The sequence below is a fragment of the Syngnathoides biaculeatus genome, chromosome 14, assembly GCF_019802595.1.
Source record: "Syngnathoides biaculeatus isolate LvHL_M chromosome 14, ASM1980259v1, whole genome shotgun sequence".
In the NCBI taxonomy this organism is placed as follows: Eukaryota; Metazoa; Chordata; class Actinopteri; order Syngnathiformes; family Syngnathidae; genus Syngnathoides; species Syngnathoides biaculeatus.
The window spans coordinates 22,760,207-22,781,407 of NC_084653.1; the positions used below are offsets into that span (position 1 = coordinate 22,760,207).

Consider the following 21,201-nt stretch of genomic DNA (forward strand, 5'->3'; position numbering starts at 1 on the left):
TAATGCGGCTTTTCATCCGCCTCGGCCCCCTTTTGTGAGATTCAAACAACAAAATGGCGCTTCCTAAATGTCTTAATAGAGCCGGAGCCTTGTGCGGCCGTCATGTTAGGAAGGCGAGGAAACATGTTTACACGCCATCCATACTAATGTTCTGGTTTTGCTTAAAACATGCGAGCGTGGAGTCCGCGGAGATCTAATTACGGGGAAGCCTGTATTATTCATGCTCCTAATAGACTAATTAATTTATCATTCAAAAAAAAAAAAAACTTGGCTACTTTATGGTTAGACTCGGTCATATGTTATGCATTTATTTGCATAATTGATCATTCTTTTACAAATAGACATTTTTTAAGTACCTTTACATGACATTAACTAACTTAAGACCAAAAAAAGAAAAAAAATCCCACGTATTTTTGAATAAGACCTCCAAAAAGATGTAATATGCATGCAAGATCAGTACCTGTCACTTTCTAATAAAAACAATAAACAGGGATGGGAAGGACAAATTTGGAAAAACACTGAAAATGTCTTGGGGTGGGGGGTTGTCCGTTGAGGGTTCATATCCCACTGGGGCCTCCACTCCCTGAGAAGGGTTGTGTCAGGAAGGGCATCCGGCGTAAAAATTGTGCCAAACATATGTGCGTTCGTCTGAGACGACACGCTGTGGCGACCCCGAAAGGGACAAGCCGAAAGAAACACACACACAATGTTAAATCATCATATTTTGAAAACTTAAAATATGAGTCCATCCATCCATCCATCCATCCATCCATTTTCTTTGCCGCTTATCCTCATGAGGGCCGCGGGGAGTGCTGGAGCCTATCCCAGCTGTCAACAAGCCGGAGGCTGGGTGCACCCTGAACTGGTCGCCAGCCAATCGCAGGGCACATGGAGACAAACACTCACAATCACACCTAAGGAGAATTTAGAGTGTCCAATTAATGTTGCATGTTTTTGGGATGTGGGAGGAAACCAGAGTGCCCGGAGGAAACCCACGCAGGCACGGGGAGAACATGCAGACTCCACACAGGTGGGGCCGGGATCGAACCCGGGACCTCAGAACTGTGAGGCCAACCTCTTTACCAGCTGATTCGTTGTGCCGCCTTTCAAAAGTTCCCAAGATCTTAATTAATAATTTTGCCAAATGTCAGACATAATAATGTCAATCAAATCATAAATCAAATAGGCTACTGTGCTTTCAGGTTATACTTCAGACATTATACTATATATACATGAGAGAGAGAGAGCGAGAGAGATCGATCATGAAACATAAAAGTGAGCGATAAAATGCGTGATCTACAGGGCCATTGCTACAGATTGGCCTAATCGTATTAACAGTTGTCAATTATATAATATTTGAGAAATTTATGTCCAACTTCCCTTTGTGTTTCCAGGTTTGCATATGCTCAAGATATTTTTTACTCCTATCGGAACACGGAGTGCACAGCACTTTGTCGGGAACGTCCACTTTTTGTATGTGTTCGGTTAGACGTGTTGATACCGTTTTGGTTCCAATCTGCCCAGTGACACTTTTTTCAAGCCACGCCCATCTGAAACAGTTTTTTACCCCGCGGTTTTTATCATTTTCCCTGGCACGATCTTCATCTTTTCACTCCAAGACTTTCGCCATAGCGGCAAACGTGCGGAGCGCCCGATAACATATGCGTACATGTGTCTATAAGTTGTAACTATGCTGTAGTAAACAGAATGCATCTCTAAGAAATGTTAAGATCAGAGTGAAAATACTGATGAAATACCACCAAAATGCTGTCGGAAATCCGAATGTTGTCGTTATTCTACACATCAAATTTAATGTAAACAGATAGCAACGCCGTTTTCCGCTAATTTCACAACGAGCGTTGCCGATAGATGTTGGCGGCCGGTCTTGATCAGAGCCTCGCCCCACGTCAAGTCGTACACCTCCTCACCCTCAAATTTTCTCAACGAATTTACATGTTTCACAACAATGACATTTTCAGATGAAAAAATCTCAGAATTCCGCGAATCCGTGGAAAATTCTCATCCCTGAACAAAACAGTCTCCTTTCTATTCAAGGGACTTCTTCCACAGAGTGACAATCCACTAAAAACTGAAAGCGCCCCAAAAGGGATTTCATCCATTTCCATCCATTTTCTTGACCTTATGCGAGGTCAGGTCATGGGGGAGGTGGGGGTCAGTAACTTTAGCAGAGAATTCCAGACTCTTTAAAAAAATATCAGTTGCGCCAACAAGTGGCATGACGGCAATTTCCGTCATTTCTGCAGGTCCAAGTGAACAAATCTGTACATGAAACATCGAGTAAAACCAAATCTGATTTATCTTTTTTTTTTTTTTTTTTTTTTTTTTCCGACAAGGTCGGTGAGGTTCCTTCAGACCCGTTATCATATCTTTGCACTTCTAACCTTCCGGAATGCTGCTATCATGTAGAATAAATCCTCAAACGGCAACATTTTTATCAGTTCTTCCTTTGAAATTTGTAAACGGACCCTAAATTGGCCCTTACTTATCCAATAAATGTAACGTTCAAAGGATGCAAGTCTGAGTGCATCACAAGAGGAAGTACTTGATTAGGTGTGTGTGCGTGTAGTGGTGGTAGTGGTGGTGGGGGCGACTCAAAAGGAAGCCAAATCAATTAGGCCTAATAACATCAAGCCCGCACTGTGATTTATTTGGCCCTAAACACCGTTTAAGAGCATATTGTGACACAATCTTAAGTGTGATTAAGGCGAGGATGTTAAACATTTGGTTGTGTGGATGAGCTGTGATCATCGGAGGGTGGGGGGTGGGCTCGGGTGGAGGTGTCGGGGGTCTTATCTGGAACCTGTAGCGCCGCAGGAGGTGCCAAAAGCAACAGGGACCACCATCCCCGTCTGAGCATTTTACACCTCGCCAGCTGCCGCCACCGCCTCGCACGCCTCGACCGGGACCAGCAGCCAGCGCAGGATAATCTCGTTTTATCTGCCTTTCAGACGCCCCCGCACCCACAAATGGCTGAGATTAAACCCTCCGAGGGGTGACATGTACACCCCCAGTTTAGTCGAGCACGCCGGGTCAAAGCGAGACGCTGAAACTGATAACGGGGGTGACCCGAAAGGACCGCCGAAAGTTTGCTGGCTCTGCAAAGAGCCTAATTCCAAATTGAATAAAACGCCGGCGTTGTGCACGCGTGCGCACCCAGCTGTCGTCAAGGTTGTTGCGATGCTGTTGTTTGATATTCACCCGCGGGCGGTGCGCATAAATGTTTCAATGCCAGAATAGTTGATTTAAAAAAAAAAAAAAAAAATGGTGAGGTGGTCCTCCGAGCTCACAATCACGATAGAATGTTCTCGTTCAAGGACTGAAAAACTGCGGCTTCACTACGGAGTCGAGTGAACCTGCAGCAGATTGTCGCGTAATGCTGTGATGAGCCCTCTGAGAGTAAAATGTACAAACATCCTGGAGGGAAACGCCATCAACTGCATCTGCAACCGCAGACAATGTTTACACTCTTCATCTGTATCAAAATACACGTGTGGCTTTCAGGATCTGAGACGGTGCTTTGTTTTTTCTTTTTTTTTTTTCCAATTTCGCCTCATCTGTTGTTCTATTTATTAGTACAAGTGAGATGTTTAATTGCGCAGGAAATTGCACTCAAATGATTATAACTTCTTTTAGCATTATGTGCATTCCAGAAAATTGCTGCAACATATTATCATAGTGATGTTGAGCTTACTTGCATTTCGCAGGTCGCAAATAATGTGAGATTTAACAACATCTGAAAGTTGCTACTACTGTGGATAAATTTCAAACAAAATCCAACTAAATTCTTACAGTCTGCACATGAACGATAAGTGGCTGGTCGCCTAGATTGGCAGATTGATGGATCGATACAGTCCCGGTCTGCATCCCTACACCCCTATATCATTACATTTCTCCAATTAATATGCACCACAAGAGCGAAATCATGTCACAATATGCAGTGGAACAGTGGAATCCGCCTCTAATTGTGCAAACATAAAAATGAGCTTTTAGTAAAAGATGTAATACTACTCAGACGTTTGTATTATACCCTGATTTTTCACCAGTAAAGTATTTTATCGTTGATTCGCAGGCAAACAGTTCAGGGTGTACCTTGCCTCCACCCAGATGACAGCTGGGATTGGCTCCAGCAATCCCGCGACCCTTGTGAGGATAAGCGGCTCAGAAAATGCATGGATGGATGTTTTATTCCATCCATTCATCCATTGGCTACAGCTTTTCCGGGTCAAGTCGTAGGTTGTAGTCGAAGTAGGTTCAGATGGGATATCCAGACTTCTCTATCCCCAGCCACTTCATCCAGCTCTTCCAGAGGGATCCCAAGGCGTTCCCAACCAAGCCGAGAGGCATAGTCTCTCCAGCGTGTCCTGGATCGTCCTCGGGGTCTCTTTCCGGTGGGACATGCCCGGAACACCTCACCAGGGAGGCGTCCGGGAGGCATCCGAATGAGATGCCCCAGCCAGCCTCTCAATGCGGAGGAGTAGTGGCTCGATACTGAGCCCCTCCCGGATGACCGATCTTCTCACCCTATCTCTAAGGGAGAGCCCGAACACCCTGCGGAGGAAACTGGTTTCAGCCGCTTGTATCCGGGATCTTGTTCTTTCAGTCACGACCCGCAACTCATCCCCGTAGGTGAGGGTAGAAACGTGGATCGACTGGTTAGCCAGAACGGACCGATACAAAGTCCGCCTCACTGCAGACGCTGCACCGATCCGTCTCTATTCTTCACTCACTCGTGAACAAGACCCCAGGATACTTGAACTCCTCCACTTGGGGCAGGATCTCATCCCCGACCCGGAGAGGGCCCGCCACCCTTTTCCAACTGATGACCATAGCCTTGGATTTTGAGGTGCTGATTCTCATCCCAGCCGCTTCACACTCAGCTGCGAATCGCTCCAGTGAGAGCTGGAGATCAGGGCTTGATGAAGCCAACAGAACCACATCATCTGGAAAAAGGAGAGATCCGATGCTGAGGCCACCAAACCGGACACCCTCTACGCCTAGAATTTCTGTCCATAAAACTTATGAACAAAATCTGTGACAAAGGGCGGCCTTGACGGAGTCCAACTCTCACCGGAAATGAGTCCGACTTATTGCTATTTTATTGCTTTTACAGAATATTACGCTGCACACTTGTTAAGAATGTTAGAATACTACTTAAAACATGACTAGTAATATTATTGCTCGGTGTTTCCGAAAAATTCAACAGATTTGAACACATTATGAGCATTTCACTTGTTTTGGGTAGGAAAAATACCTTTCATATCAGTGCTACATCCACTCAGATAACATTTAATTTTCAAAATAACGTGTCAAATGTTGTAGATTTAATGTTTTTCAACCTAACCACAAGCCAAAATAAACGGATATCCTCAACTTGCTTGCAGAAAAGTCGAACATTTTTAAAAGATGGAAGGAGAAACCAACATCCCACCAAATTGCCCACATTTTATCTAAAATTATCCCGGAACGAGGGCAGGAAAACAAAATGGGGGTTGACAATTTGTCAGCAGTAGGTGTGACACGATGGGCCGCACTCCAAAAGGTGGGCTTTTGAGACATTTGCTCCCCGTGGCATATGCCAGGATTACGGCTTCCACAGTCAACAAATGCTTTCCCTCCCTTGCTGTCTGCCTGCTTGGTGAGTGAGCGAGTGGGTGGGTTGGCTGAGGAGGATGTGAAGGTCGCACAATTGGCCTTCAAAAAAAAAAACAAAATTGGGAAAAAATCTGACACTTGACAGGCTAATTTATAACCACCCGTCCCAACGTCAAAAGCAGTGTTCTTTTCATTAATTCGAATCACCTCGGCGAGAGGACAGATGGACCAAGCCGTTCATCCGCTGTAAGGTTCTTACTGTCACCACACACGCGTCTTAATCAAACTGTGATCTGCATTAATCACATGACTTAAAGTGGCAAACAGGTATCACTCCTGCGTTAGCCTGGCTTTGTTTGCCGGCAGACCTCTGCTGACCTTGTTGTGACGGGCAGCGAAGGGAGGATAAAAACAAAACAAAAAAAGAAAAACCCACGTGAGGCAAGGTGGTGGGTTTTTAATGGGGATGTCATTGCCTTAATCGAACTGAGAAATGGACACAACATGTTTTGACACGTTGCACGAATTAACCTTTTATGCTGCAGGGTACTTGCAATTCACACTTTTTATCTGGCGAAAGGTCGTAGCAACCCCGCACTGGTACTAGTGCCTGATTAGGAATGGGTAAAACTCTGCTTGTCTCTCATTTGTCGACTAGCTTTATATTTGGCGCGTGCACGTCGCAAAAAATGGAAAAAAGAAACAAACGTGCTAACGTTAGCTTACCCTGTCACATTCTCCTAACTCTGGACTGTATTAAAATATTAAAGTATTAAAACAACATTCTCCACTTTGTTTTCTGCCAGATTGTGACACAAAAAAGACAAATGCTAATGTGGACTCACCCCGTTAGTTTACCTCTTGAATGAAATCCAAAACGCTAAAAAAAAACCCACATGCTAATGTTAGCTTACCCTGTCGCATTCTCTTAACTCTGAACATTGAAGTATTAAAATTGACATTCTCCACTTTGTTTTCTGCCAGATTGTGACACAAAAAAATACAAATGCTAATGTTGACTCATCCCATTAGGTTACCTTTTGAATGAAATCCAAAATGCTAAACAGTAAAACACATGCTAATGTTGACTTACCTTGCCATTGGGCTTCTATTTCAGAGACTACAATATTTTGATCCACAGTCTCCACTTGGCTGCAGTGCCCCATTTCCTTTTGTTTCTTGGTCTCTGGAATTAAAAAAAAATAAATAACAAAATAAACATGCTAATGCTAGATTAGCCTGGTGCAGTGCACGCTACGCTGCAGTACAAGTATACGGTGTCTTTTTTTGTTTAATGTAATTAAAATGTGAAATTCTGTAAGCTACAGTATCTAATTTGTTACTGTGCCCTCAGTCTCCTCGTCTTCTTTTTATGACTAAATATATCAAGAACTAAAAATTCCTCCGTTGCTGTTTTGTTAGCCTGTCTTGTTCCAAAACGTGTGTTCAATGCAACATTTTTAGCAGTTACAAACTGCGATGTTTCGATGAGTCTTGACTTCCCCAAAAATAAATTCATCTACCTGACCAGAAAAGGCCAAACTGTTGTCCAAAAGCTGAAAACCTGGGACGTATTTTGACCACAGCGTGTATTGTTTTTAACGTCCAGCTGCCACTGTTGCTCTTGCACCATCGCAGCAGTGATTTGAGTGTGAGACATTTGATCAGATTAAAATGTGAATCCTCTTACTGGCAAACAACTCATTTGGCTAATAATTCTGCGCTAGCCACAGACTCATCGTAGCCACGAAATCCTGGCTTTTCAACACGCAGACAGCATCAGGCTGATATGCCCAAAGGCTCCACCTGTCTGGTCAAGGGGCGCGCAAGTCACTACAATGGCTCCAGGTTCGTACATTCAGCCGGATCTCGTTTCCAAAAAGAGGGAGCTCATGCGAAAAGTACTGAGATCGAAGAAAATGAGGAGACATTAGGGATCATGTCATTTCCTGATGTAGACCATTAACGTCGAGATTTCTGCTATTCTCAGTGCCACAGTTAATAATTTCAATACGATGCCATCCTTCCATGTATCACAAGTCATGCTTGTGTACTTGAATTAAAACAGCACTATGCAGTAATTTCACCTTCAAATAACAGTTTTACGCTGTCGGAATGGTTAGCCTAGATGTGACTTGTCCTACTATCTTTGATTCCAAAGGTAAACTTTGCCAAAAACCAACATTTTGTAGACATGATGTTGTAATAAAGAATCCAAACTTGAATCATGCTGACCCAGGTGTGTTAGCATTAGCGTCAACGCTAACATTAAACTTAAACACCGATGGTCAGACCAGCTTTACTTCGAGACATGATGGCATGACAAAGAATCCAAACATTATTCCTGTTGAGGTTGCATTTAGATCGTCAACTTTTTTATGACTTATGATTTATGTTTGAGGGTGTGCTGTGAAAATTATAAAATGTAAAATTTTTGCCTGGGCTAAACAATGCTTGTGAAACATTGGGTTAGACAATGTTTATTTCAAATATCTGTGTTGGCATTGGACATTATTCACCTAAAAGTGATTTTCAACACTATGTTGATGAAATGTTTGTTGTGATAACCAGCCACCTATGAATAAGTTTTTCAATGGTGCTGTAGCTGTTAGCATCATGCATAATGTTACACACTTTCTCTTGGGTTCTGGTTTAACGTTTAATGAGCTTTATTTTACATCAAATTTTGTACATTTATTCATGTCACTTTCAAGATATGACGTCATACAAAAACATTTTGATGCAGTTGTAACTGTTAACGTTACATATCAATAATTTGTGTTATTTTGTTACCACTAGCAGCAGTGCTAACAAGATCCTTCAGAGTATTTTGCACAAGAAATTAATATTTATTCCAAAACAGTATGATTATATACTGTAGGTGGATTTTGCTGCTGCGAAAATAGAAATATTCAACTGTTGCTTTTTTGCAGGAAATTAATTCAGTAATAATCTGTTTACTGCAAGATGGCGGTGGTTCAAAGTTGTTTGCGGTATGTGTACAAAACTGAGTTCTTTTTAATACCTTAATACATTTGCAGTGTAGCAATGATAATAACCAACATACATAATGTTGTGACATTTTCTAAGCGCAAACACAAATAGAATCAATACATTTATGTTTATGCATTTCCTGCTCTGTTAATTAGAAATAATGTACCGTTTTTGAATAAAGCGATAAAAAAATTTTAATCCGACACGGCGATTAAAGAAAAAAAAATCAAAGCTACAGATGAATCAATTCAAACAAGTGTTAGTTGCAAGCCCAAGTCAATACATTAGATTCGGCGCAGCTTTAAAAAAAAAAAAAAAAAACAAACAAACAATGCAAGACGTGTTCTCTTTTCACTTATCGCCTGAAAGAAGGAAATTAGATTTTCACATTTAGTGCATAATCGGCTCGTGTAGCACCTCTCACCTCGCTAGCACAACCGTTCCTTGCGCCGTCTGCGTCCCCCCCCCCCCCACACACTTTATTGTGTAATTTTTAACACCTTGCTTCCCCGTCGGGGGAGGCTCAGACAGATTTAACGCAAACATTTGCGAAGGCGTCGAGGGCCCTTTTGAACGGCCGAGGATGCTTTTTAATCAGCATGGGCTAATCAGCCATATGCTTGACAAAAGTCTGACTCGACTCGTGCTCTTTTGTGCGTCGACGTGTGTACCGGTGCATGCATCTGTGCGTTTGTGTGTGTGCGGTCGGAGGCTACATACACGGTTGGCTTTTTATCCGCTTGTCACCTCCAAAAGCCCCCCCCCCCCCCAACCCCCCTCCTCAACCTGTTTATAGAAGTACTGTTTGAAGGAAATGTTGATTTATTAAACCACGGATTAATTACAGGCCAATTAGCGTGATGTGTATCCCTGCAACAACGCGGCATGCACGACACGTTTGAGGTCGGCAGAGACGCATTAATATTCCTCCCGTCATTTGAAAGGGGAAGACAAAGACACATTCTTGCTCATCCTTTATATTGCTCTCACACTCTGTTTGCTCAGAATGATATGAGTCGCAGAGAGGCTGAACTCTTTATGAATGTCAAGAAGTGGATTTCGTCTTGTGTGCCTGAGAGATGATACAAAGGCGCATTTTTATGAGGAAGCCTCAACTTTCCTCTTTAGCTAATCGCCGAACTAAGCTTTCGAAAAGCCACTTTTTTTTTTTTTTTTTTTTTTTATTATTCTTGACGACACGTTGGGTTATTGAGGTGTATTGATTACTGCTGCTGCTGCTGCCGCCGGTGCTGATTTTTAGTGGTGAGGAATCACTGCGTGGCTTGATTACATGCAGGAGAGGTGGTGAATTATTCGTTTTTTAAATAATGAGGCCCAGTAGAACAGTGACAGATAGTGTCAGCTGAGTGGTCAACATGATCTTGAAACAAACATGAAGAGCATGAAACATGAAGAACAAGAAAATTCAAGAAATAATTGAAAAAGTAGCAGGAATATTTGATGAGTTAACCTTATAATTGCAATTTTTTTTTTACATGACAAGACATAGTAGAAACCCAAATTCTAAAGCCGTTAGGATATTTTTACATTTCAATAGGACGACTGATGGCTCTGTCCATCCACCTAATATAGTATAATGCGCACCCCCAAAGTTGACCTAAAAAAAAATCAGGAAAACCCTTCTACCAATGTACAATGCGCACCACCAATTTTCAGCTATCCATATGCCCAAAGTATTAGGAATTATCTGTATTTGTATTTTTTTTCTTTATTTTTTACATGACTAAACATAGAAGAAACCCCAATTCCAATGACGTTTGGATATTTTAACATTTAAATAGGAAAGTGACAGTGCCAGCCAATCGCAGGGCACATCGAGACAAACAGCCACACCTATGGGCAATTTAGAGTGTCCAATCAATGTTGCATGTTTTTGGGATGCGGGAGGAAATCGGAGTGCCCGGAGAAAACCCACGCTGACACAGGGAGAACATGCCAACTCCACACAGGCGGGTCCGGGATTGTGGAACTGTGAGGCCAACGCTTCACCAGCTGATCGACCGTGCTGCCGACGACACAATGTGATATTGTACCTATGCCTAAATATATTGAAAATATTTTTGGAAAAAATTGCACATTTTTTTTTTCAAGAAATTACGGTATGTTGTCCACCCACAAACAAATTGAAGTTAACTTTAAGGTTTCTCAAATTGCGCTCGTAATGCCTCAAACGGTGACGCTGGTGCCGTTTGACCACCCGCCCACCCGAAATGATATCTGGCCCAACAAAGGCTCGCTGTAGTCAAAAAGCTGTCATGCAGTTGTACTTTTACATCAGATAATTGTTGATTTGACCTGAAAGCTTCTTTGGCAGCCGCTGTTCCCTTTGGGTGGACCACTGCCAGGCCATCAATGGATGGGTCAGTGGGCATTTGAATAGCGGCCTCTAAAAAAAAAAAAAAACAATATCTGTGAGAGCATGTTTTCCATCCATGTTCGACAGCATAATAAAATGTCAGTGCATCTCGAATACATTTATTAGACACCTGCACATATGATGGAATGCAGTGATCAATAATCCTATATTCATGAAGATTATTCACATGCAGTAAAAATGTGTTTGTTATTGTAGCTGCAGTTTGGAGTGGTGTGGAATCGCACCGCACCACATTGGTGGATATTTATAATGCTGTATATCGTAACGCAGTGGGTACAGCCTTCGGTATGACGCAGTACAGCGAGCTCCAGCAATACCATCATGCCATATTTAATGTAATACGTACATCAATCAGTAAATGGCAGCAAAAATAAAGGCATAATTAATGATAGTCTTGCACTGGAACATAATTCTATTGTCATTTTTACTATTCAAGAATTGTCCGTGGTAGTTGATGTCACTTTACTGTAGCTATAAAACGCTGAAAATATGCATTTATTTATTCATTTGTGTCAAACCAATTAAAAATCACTATTTGTCATTTTCCTTTATTTTCCGTTTTTAACGATGTGACTTTTCTCTCAATTACATATATATTTCAATCCCCGCGAAACACGTTTCAAAGTGTTTTCAAATTAAAGTTTTATTTGTGAAGCTGATTTCTACTTAAGTCCACTTTGGGGCTGATAAGGTGCCAGAAGCGCACCATTTGCCCCGCAAACACTCCCGCAGCAGTTTGTCGCGATCCAAAATTCCCCCCTTTTGTTTGGCCTGTGGTGTCAGCCCATTGGTGGATGGGGTCAACTCATTTGCATGTGGCCCAGTTTATAGCCCGTCGCGAGCGCGAAGCCTGCACTCATCCGCAAGCTGAGGTCTGTGAGCAGAACTTTATTTTTTCTTCTTTTGTCCTTTTACAAGATGGCGACACTTGCTTGCCGCCGCTGCTTTGTGCTGGCTTTAATTATTCACTCAGTCCAGTGCACGACGACAAGATACTTCACCTACGAGGAGGACGCCCCCGGGACAGAAATAGGCAACTTGTCCAGAGACTTGAAGATCGACCCCTCCGAAAGCCACGACACGTCCTTCCGCTTCATGCAGGAGAACATTTTCACCGTGGTGCACATGCGGGAGGCCGACGGGCTCTTGACCGTGGCTGAGCTCATCGACCGCGAGTTGCTGTGTCCCCGCACCCCGCGGTGCTTCGTCACCTTCGACGTGGTGGCCCACTCCAGGGAAAAGTTCCAACTGATTCACGTTGAGATTGAAGTCCGGGACATCAATGACCACACGCCGGCGTTTCCCCGCAATGAGACCGCCGTGGAGATTGTGGAGAATGTCCCCCTGGACTCCCGCTTCCCACTGCCAATCGCCGTGGACCCAGACGTAGGCGACAACTACATACAAAGTTACAACATCTCCCCCAGCAGCCACTTCGCCGTGGAGATACGTCAGCGGGAGGATGGTGTCAGGTTTGCCGAGCTGGTCTTGGTGAAGGAGCTGGACCGGGAGATCGAGGACTCCTACCTGGTGGAGGTGACAGCTACCGATGGAGGCGTGCCTACAAAGTCGGGCTCCATGACAGTTCGCATCAAGGTGCTGGACTTCAACGACAACGGGCCCACTTTTGAACACGGCTCGTTAAAGGTGGAGCTCAACGAGGACGCGCCCGTGGGTCACCGCGTGGTGCGGGTGCACGCCTTCGACCCCGACGAGGGCGTCAACGGCCAAGTGATGTACGCCTTCGACGGCGTCTCGGCAGAGGCGGCCCGCGTCTTCCACGTCGACCCGCACACTGGTGACGTGACGCTGAGGGCCCGTGTGGACTTTGAGAGGAGGCGATCCTACGAGCTGCGTGTCAAGGCCTCTGACTTGGGCGCCGATCCCGCGTCGTCCAGCTGCAAGCTGTCCATTGAAGTGGTGGACGTGAACGACAATGCACCCGAGATCAACATAAAGCCCATGACTACCAGCGCGGACGACGTGGCCTACATCACAGAGGCCGCAGCCGCGGAGAGCTTCGTGGCCCTCATCAGCACCTCAGACCTGGACTCTGGCTCCAACGGCTATGTGCGAGTAAGCCTACTCGGCCCCGAACACTTCACCTTGCAGCAAGCCTATGGGGAGACCTTCATGATAATCACCACCTCCACGCTGGACCGCGAAAAGATCCCCGAATATAACCTCACTGTCGTCGCTGAGGACTTGGGCAGTCCACCGTTTAAAACGGTGAGGCAGTACACCATCAGGGTGACGGACGAGAATGACAACGCGCCTCTATTCAGTAAGTCAACGTATGAAGTCTCAGTCATAGAGAACAACATTCCAGGCTCTTACGTCACCACCGTGGTGGCCCGTGATGCCGACGTGGGCGAGAACGGCAAAGTCTCCTACAAGCTCCTGGAGTCTGAGGTGCAAGACGGGTCGCTGATTTCCACCTACGTTTCCGTAGATTCCCAGACAGGGTCTTTGTACACAGTCAGGTCCTTTGACTATGAGAGAATCCACGAAGTAAAGCTGGTTATCCAAGCTGAAGACAAAGGTTCCCCATCGCTTTCAAGCACGTCTATAATTAAAATCCAAGTGGTGGACCAGAATGACAACTACCCGTATTTCACTTTCCCCGTGCTGTTTAACGACTCCGCCGACATCCCGCTGCCCTTGAACGCCCCTGCTTCCTATCTGGCTCTGCGCCTCTCAGCTGAAGACGCAGATGACGGCGTGAACGCCGAGCTGTCCTACCACATGTTGCAAGGGGACCACAAGCTTTTCAGCGTCAGCAAAGACACCGGGGAGATCGTCCTCAAAAAAGGGCTGACGGCCCAAATCGGGGACATCCTGGAATTGGTCGTGGTTGCTAGCGACCGCGGCCGTTCGCCTCTCTCCGGCAGCGCCACCGTACGTTTCGTGGTCACCGATACTGAACCCGTCAAGGACCAGGCCGTGGTGGTCTTGCGTTCAAGTGAAGACGAGGGCCTTGTGGCGGGCTTGGATGGCTCCCTGGTTGTCATCATCCTGCTGAGCGGCGGCTGCGGGCTCCTGCTGGTGGCCATCGTGGCCGTGGCAGTCACATGCAAAGCGGGACGCGGCGGCGCCGGGCCCGCTAAAAGGGAGGCCCGCCTCGGCTTGTTTGACAGCGGGCCCCCTCTCGGGTCCACCCACGGCAACATATACACCGGACAGAGGGGCTTCTTCCTGGAGAGGACCTCCTCGAGCTTGGATGACTCCTGCTTTTACGAAGAGAAGAGCAGCGACTCGGAATCCAAGGTGAGTTTTCCACTTCAAGTGGCAAAGCCTCGACTTCCCTTGTCTCTAAAAGTGAAACAAAACTTTATTTGTTGTTGTTTTTAGACGTTCCTGCCCTCAAAGCACTTCCAACCGTCATCTATATGGCAAGCGGACAAGTATTGCTTGCAAGTGAGGTGAGCGTCACAGTGATCAAATCACATAAAGATACTGGACCCATTTTAATTCTCGGTACCAATCAAGTACAGTATGTAAGTTCATGTTCAAAAGTACTATGCCACAAAAAAAGTCATGTTTTTACCCAGACAAACTACCCCAACACTTGTTAGTTTAGAACGGAGTTACATTGTGGCAGCATGCCGTAGTCGTAGTTGTGTTTTTGTCAAGTTCCTGCTCTCAAAGTGTGCGTGCACGTCCCGGCTCACGCGGAATTAGGTTGTATGAGGATATACTAGGGAGGCATCGATAACCAAGCTAACGTGTTGCACTGGTGGCTCGCGGCGTCCCCCGTTGCTGATTCGCAGTGGCACGGGCAACACCGACCAGCTGAGCGTGAAGGACAGCGGCAAAGGGGACAGCGACTTCAACGACTCCGACTCGGACGTCAGCGGCGACGGCGGCAAGAGGAGCTTCAGCACCTTCCACCCGAGGCTAAAAAGTATGTCATGTGATCATCACCCACCCGACCCACCTCCTCAAAATAATGCTTGCTAACTGCAGAAATATATACAAAGTTTGCAGCACAGAACTGATCGGGTTCTACATTTTCAACAATTTTCCGGAGCTTAACACAGTAACTTCATAAAGTCAATGAAGAGGGTGGAAAAAAAGACTGCGAACCGCACTGTGACTAAAACCGACGACGACAAAGATTAAAGTACTGCAATAATAACCCTACTAGATCCATTTTGTAAGATGAGTTCAACCTTGCGCATTTATACTGGTGTAATTAAACACGGGCTAAGCGGGGATACTTGCGATGAAACGCTCACTTAATAGTCCTCGAAACTGAGCATTATTATTTCGTAAAGGGAAAAAAAATTGCCGTCGTGGATCTCATTAGATGACGACGCTGTCCCCAATGAGCTATTCAATTCCGGCGTTCTGTTTAATGTAACACACACACGTGCAAGAGCCAGTCTCATCCTTATTTATCTCGCTTCAGGTTCGTCCAGCGCCGCTAACAGCTTAGCGGGGGACTGCCAGAACACCTATTGCGCGATCCCGCCGCAGTGCTTCCGGAACACCCGAGACTTGGCGTACACCGTCGGCTTCTCCCCGGCGCCCTTCTTCAACGACTTGCACGGCTACGCCCACTCCTGGAAGGAGTCTGGTTACAATACCAACCCGAAGAAACCACGGAGCGGCGCCGTGCAGACGTACACGGGGAGAACCGGAACCCTCCCGCCTTATCTGTCCCAGTCGCAGAACGGGCCCCAAGTCCACAAGCACAGTCCAAATATTGTAACGGTGGCGACGGAATTAGAAGTGGCCACCATGTTTTGAGTTTTAACCTCATATAAAATTGTAAATACTTGTAAAAAATGATTATTTTTGTGAGCATTTGCTAATTCTGTTTGTATTATTATTTTTGGTCCGATGACTTGCTGCTTTCCCAATATTTGTGTACATGTAAAATCTCTTCACCTCCCATTCACAAACTTGGAAAATTCTCACTGTTACTTCTACCCAGAGTATTGAATTAAAATCAATTCATATTTAATGATGTGTTATAATATCACATACTTACAGAAGCTACACTTATTCCACATGGAGAGAGATTTTCCTCTGAATCTTTCGTCCTCAGACTGCAAGAGAAAAACAAATAGTGCATTTAAAACCACACCAATTGAACATTAATGCAGTGTGCGCCATAACTTTCCATGCATTTTACTACAGTTGCTCGACATGACTACCATCGTTTTGAAAACATATTTAAATGCGTGTCCGCAACGCAGCTGGAGTTACGCTTGTAAAGCCGTTAGCAATGCGTTCCTTGAGGTGATTTATGTTTTGTATCTTCGATAAACTATCACCTTCACATGCCCCCAAAAAAGATTAAAAAAAACAGCAAGATGGGTGAGATCTGTAAATAAACTGGATAATTACCATCCATCCATCCATTTTTTTTTTTGCCGAGGGTCACAGGGAGTGCTGGAGCCTATCCCAGCTGTCAACGGGCAGGAGGCGGGGGTACACCCAGAACTGGTCGCCAGCCGATCGCAGGGCACATGGAGACAAACACTCACAATCACACCTCGGGTCAATTTAGAGCGTCCAATTAATGTTTCATGTTTTTGGGATGTGGGAGGAAACCGGAGTGCCTGGAGAAAACCCACGCAGGCACGGGGAGAACATGCAATCTGCACACAGGCGGGGCTGGGATTGAACCCGTGACCTCAGATCTGTGAGGCCAACGCTTTACCATCTGATCTGCTGTGCTGCCAAGTCTAATGTAAACAAATTTAAATGTATTTGCCAAATTTTTTGCTTCGATTCAATGGCAATCGTGCTGCTCCTCCCTGGGTAGTTACCATCCTACCTTTAATAACAATAATATTAAATGATTTTATTGTACAACAGTCATAGTCATAGGATGCCACACATATAACGCACAACACTCATATTTCAAATAAACTTTACCTATTAAAATAAATTGAAATGCTGTTTCGGCAAGTCAAAAAGAGGTCAATTTTTTTTCTTTCAAGACAAAGTGAGTCAAGGTATGTCTTTATTGTATTTTTTTCACAATACAATATTTATTTTTATCGATTGGAAATGGGGCAGCACGGTGGCTCAGCTGGAAAGCGTCGGCCTCACAGTTCTGAGGTCCCGGTGTGACGGTCTCAGCGCTCCCCCGTGCTGAAAAATCTCCTTGTGAAGTTGTCAAATGGCACGTGTTGAACCATGGATGGGGATGTTTCAGACTGGCCGGAAGTTTACAAAATATACGTGCATGGCCATTAATTATTAATCATTAAGCATGAATAATTAATTAAGGAGACTTTTCAGCACCGGGAGCGCTCAGACTATCACACCGGGTTCGATCCCGGACCCGCCTGTGTGGAGTTTGCATTTTCTCCTCTGTGCCTGTGTGGGTTTCCTCCCACATCCCCAAAACATGCAACATTAATTGGACATTCTAAATTGACCGTAGGTGTTATTGTGAGTGTGGCTGTTTGTCTCCATGTGCCCTGTGATTGGCTGGCGACCAGTTCAGGGTGCACCCCGCCTCCTGCCCGTTGACAGCTAGGATAGGCTCCAGCATGCCCCGTAATCCTTGTGAGGATAAGCGGCAAGGAAATGGAAATGAGAAATTATAGAATACCTCAAAATGAAGCATTCAAGGTCCAATTTAAATTCCCAAGATGCTTCCTTGCCCCATTCGAGAAAAATGGCTTCCCATTTGCCTGCCCCGCACAACGTCCTGCCCCTTCGGCGAAAATAAAAAATAAAATATGGAATTGAAACAAGGGCCGCCGTTTACGCTCCCCTTGTCAAACACGAGCGAGTGACTCGTCCTCTGAAGCGAACGTCTTTTCCACACGAAACTCCTGCCGGAGTTTGCTAACATGCGGAACTCTTGTCCCAGTTGGAATCGACATGATCAAGACCGCAGTCAGCGATGATCAGATGTAAAATCTCACGCTGCTCCATTACCCGGGAGACGGCCTTTGAAGATTCCCAGGTTACTCGGATGAGCGTCTTGCATGGAAATGAGGCCGAGAAGCTCGAGAAGGAGCCATTATGTGCCAGCAGTGGAAAAAAAAAATAGAAGAAGAAGAAATAAAGCTGCAGGCTGCTGTCACTCCAGCTTGCCATCTTTTATGTCATTTACATTTGTGTACACAACTATGAGGCTGATGCCGCCGTGGAGGGCAAAAGTGTAAACCCGAGCGGCGGGTGTGCGGAAGTTTGCGCTTTCATTTGCACGAACGAGCAGTCGGCGGCGGCGGCGACGACGACGACGACGTACACAACGCACGGCGACGAGTGGCAGCCCTTAATCTGAATCATTCAAGGGGGCGGCGCCTGATCCCGCGGTTTACCGGCGCGATTTTATGCTTACAACTTTGTGACGTGCAGTTTTGGGAAAAGGTTTTATTTCAGTCATGGCAAGACTTTTTAGGCTTTTTTTTTCTGGGGTGGAGGGAGGGGGGCGGGATATCATTACCACAACAAAAATGCTAACTCTTCAGGAAAAAAAAAAAACAAGCTTCTTTTCATTTCCAGGAAATAACAATCTTATCATTCTTTTATGTATATCCATCCATCCATTTACGACATTTACGATTTAAACGCTTATCCTCACAAGGGTCGCGGGGAGTGCTGGAGGCCTATCCCAGCTGTCAACGGGTAGGAGGCGGGGTACACCCTGAACTGGTTGCCAGGACCCGCCTGGTTTTTAAAGATAGAGAGTCCAGGTGTTTACTAACAGGAATTCTCTTTTCTTTATTGCCAAAAACAATTTTGTTGTGATTTAAGAAAATTTTGGCTCATCTGATTTAGACAGTGGCACAAAACCTCAATGGAACTGTAGTCTTCTGGAGACACTGCTAAATATAACTGCGTGTCATCTGCATTGCTATGGTGGTTAAAATTAAAGTTTTGAAGAATTTGACCCCAGGGTAGCATATACAGGCTGAACAGGAGAGGTCCAAGAACTGACCCTTGAGGGACCCCATAGGTCTTTGCCATTTGCTGAGACCGAGCACCTCCAACAGTCACGAAGTAGCTCCTCTCCTCCAGGTAGGACCTAAACCATTTTAAGGACCGTTCCATTTCATCCTCCTCACGTTTCCAACCTCTTTAGCAGTATTTCGTGATCTCCCGTGTCAAAGGCCGCGCTGAGATCCATACATAGACTGACAACCTGGACTGGTTGCCAGCCAATCGAAGGGCACATAGAAACAAACAACCAGTCGCACTCGCAATCACACCTACGGGCAATTTAGCCTCTCCAACCCACGTTTTTAGGATGTGGGAGGAAACCGGAGTGCCCGGAGAAAACCCGCGCAGGCACGGGGGAGACACGTGCAAATCACCACACAGGCAGAGCCGGGATTTGAACCCTGGTCCTCTGAACTGCGCACCAACCAATTGTCCACTGTTGCACTAGTCGTGCAACTCATTTGAGAAAAACATCACACCTTCCTCATGAAAAAAAGCAGCCATTTTGTAGTACAATTACGAGGTGGGGGGGGGGGATCATATTCGAGCTGCCGCTTATCCCTTTTCTGATTATACGACGCGTTTCCCCTCCAAATTATCCTCTAAATGACGGTAAGATGATCAACCACAGCATTGTTCCGATTTCATTCAGCGCGCTCCGCGGGACGCGATCCGCCTGCTCGGGCGTACCTGACGCCGTGTCCGGCGAGCGCACGCGTACGCCGACTTAAAGACGCCGTCGGAAAAACCCCGCAGAGTGTGTCAGCGTGTCCCGTCCTCATTATCTTTTAAGGTCACTTCCAAAAGGCGCCCGGCGAGGATAACGAGCATCAGACGAGCGGCGTCACAAATGACATGATAGCTATCTGAGGGCCACTTCGAAAAGGAGATAATCATTTCCCAAAACTGCTGCCAAGGAGCTAAAAACTGATGACAGATAGAACCATTGTGCTTCTTTCCGGGAGGGTGGAGGGGGGGGGGGGGACTCAAATGGGCAAAGAGTTGTATTGCATTGGCATAAGCATAAATAAGCAGGAGGAAGCTGCTCCTCTATCTCGTGATAGCAGTGATAAAAACCCGGATGGGAGCGGATTAGTTGCCTTTTTTTTTGTGTGTGTGTGTTTGTGCATAAAGCCCCAAACAAAGCTCCCACGCATCAGCGCAATATGCTTCAAGGAAATATATATTTTACATCTTCTTCTTCATTTCCAGCATGCAGACTCGCTCAGTTATTAACTCTCGTCCAGTGCTTTGAAGGTGCATCCGCCCCATCCCCCCCCCATCCCCCACTCCCTCTCCCACACATGTACTGTACATCCATATGAAAATGGCAGACAATAAGGAAGGAGGTCATATTTGCGGCCTCGGTGACGTGCAGCCATCTGACAGCTCGCCGATTTCACGCGGAGGGGAAAAAATGCATTTATCAATCAATACGATGCGTGAGCTTTCATTATGCGCTCTTTGTAGGTCAAATCGTTGCGCGCTGACCTGTCAAATTGTGTCACGGCGGCCTGCGGTCTTCTAAACTTTTGCCGCATATTGTATGGTATTTTTTTTTTAATCGTGTGTGCGTCATTGAGTGCACCCACTAATATTAAAAAAAAAAAAAAGACTGGATAGCGCAGACCTTCGAGCGGTACGTCGATTGATTGAAGCCAATTGGCCGCCATCTTGGTACTCCCAAAATGTGTGGAAGACACAGTTCACAGCAATGGTGTCAAACTCAAGGCCCGGGGGCCTTATCTGGCCTACCACATGATTTTAGATGGCCCGCGAAGCTAACTCTAGAATGTCAATTTCCATAATTATTGTAAAAAATCTGTCCGAAAATTTCAAATTGTCATATATCATAAATGATAAAGTTAAGATATTCCAAGCAAACGTGAATAATTTGAAAAACATACCACCCTTGATTTCCCAATTCCAAAACTAGTTCATAAATTGATGACGTAAATATGACGAGGTGATTAAATAGTTTTGTTCCACAGTCATAATGGCCCTCTGAGGCAAACCGGAACAACAATGTGGCCCGCGAGAGAAATGAGTTTGACACCCCTGGTTTCCAGGTTTGATTATGGCGGGGTTTTTCCTCAAAATTTGGCATGTAAAATTATAACTGGTTGTGTGAGCTTGACATTTTTTTCAGTTCTGGTAACATGAAGTATTTTTTTAATTCGACTTGGTAAGCCAAAAAAGGTTAAGTGCAAAGGAAAGACCAAGACCAAGAAAGCTTGCATATTAGCTAGGGCCCGGTTTCCGTGACATGTAAAATTTTC

The 21,201-nt window shown here is 45.3% G+C and overlaps 1 protein-coding gene across 1 annotated transcript; it reads left to right on the forward strand.

Moving 5' to 3' along the window:
* Window positions 1-10,789: 10,789 nt before the first annotated feature.
* pcdh8 (protocadherin 8) lies at window positions 10,790-15,757 on the forward strand. Its single transcript, XM_061842277.1, has 5 exons — window positions 10,790-10,866; window positions 11,890-14,272; window positions 14,357-14,427; window positions 14,776-14,909; window positions 15,417-15,757. Exons 1-5 carry the CDS (start codon window positions 10,790-10,792, stop codon window positions 15,755-15,757), a joined length of 3,006 nt encoding a protein of 1,001 aa, XP_061698261.1.
* The last annotated feature ends 5,444 nt before the right edge of the window (window positions 15,758-21,201 follow it).

Excerpts from the sequence above, each read along its gene's own strand:
- pcdh8 (XM_061842277.1), top strand. The coding sequence starts at position 10,790 with ATGCCTCAAACGGTGACGCTGGTGCCGTTTGACCACCCGCCCACCCGA. Across the intron at positions 14,273-14,356 it reads GCAGCGACTCGGAATCCAAG|ACGTTCCTGCCCTCAAAGCA; the intron begins GTGAGTTTTCCA and ends TGTTGTTTTTAG. Across the intron at positions 14,910-15,416 it reads CTTCCACCCGAGGCTAAAAA|GTTCGTCCAGCGCCGCTAAC; the intron begins GTATGTCATGTG and ends ATCTCGCTTCAG.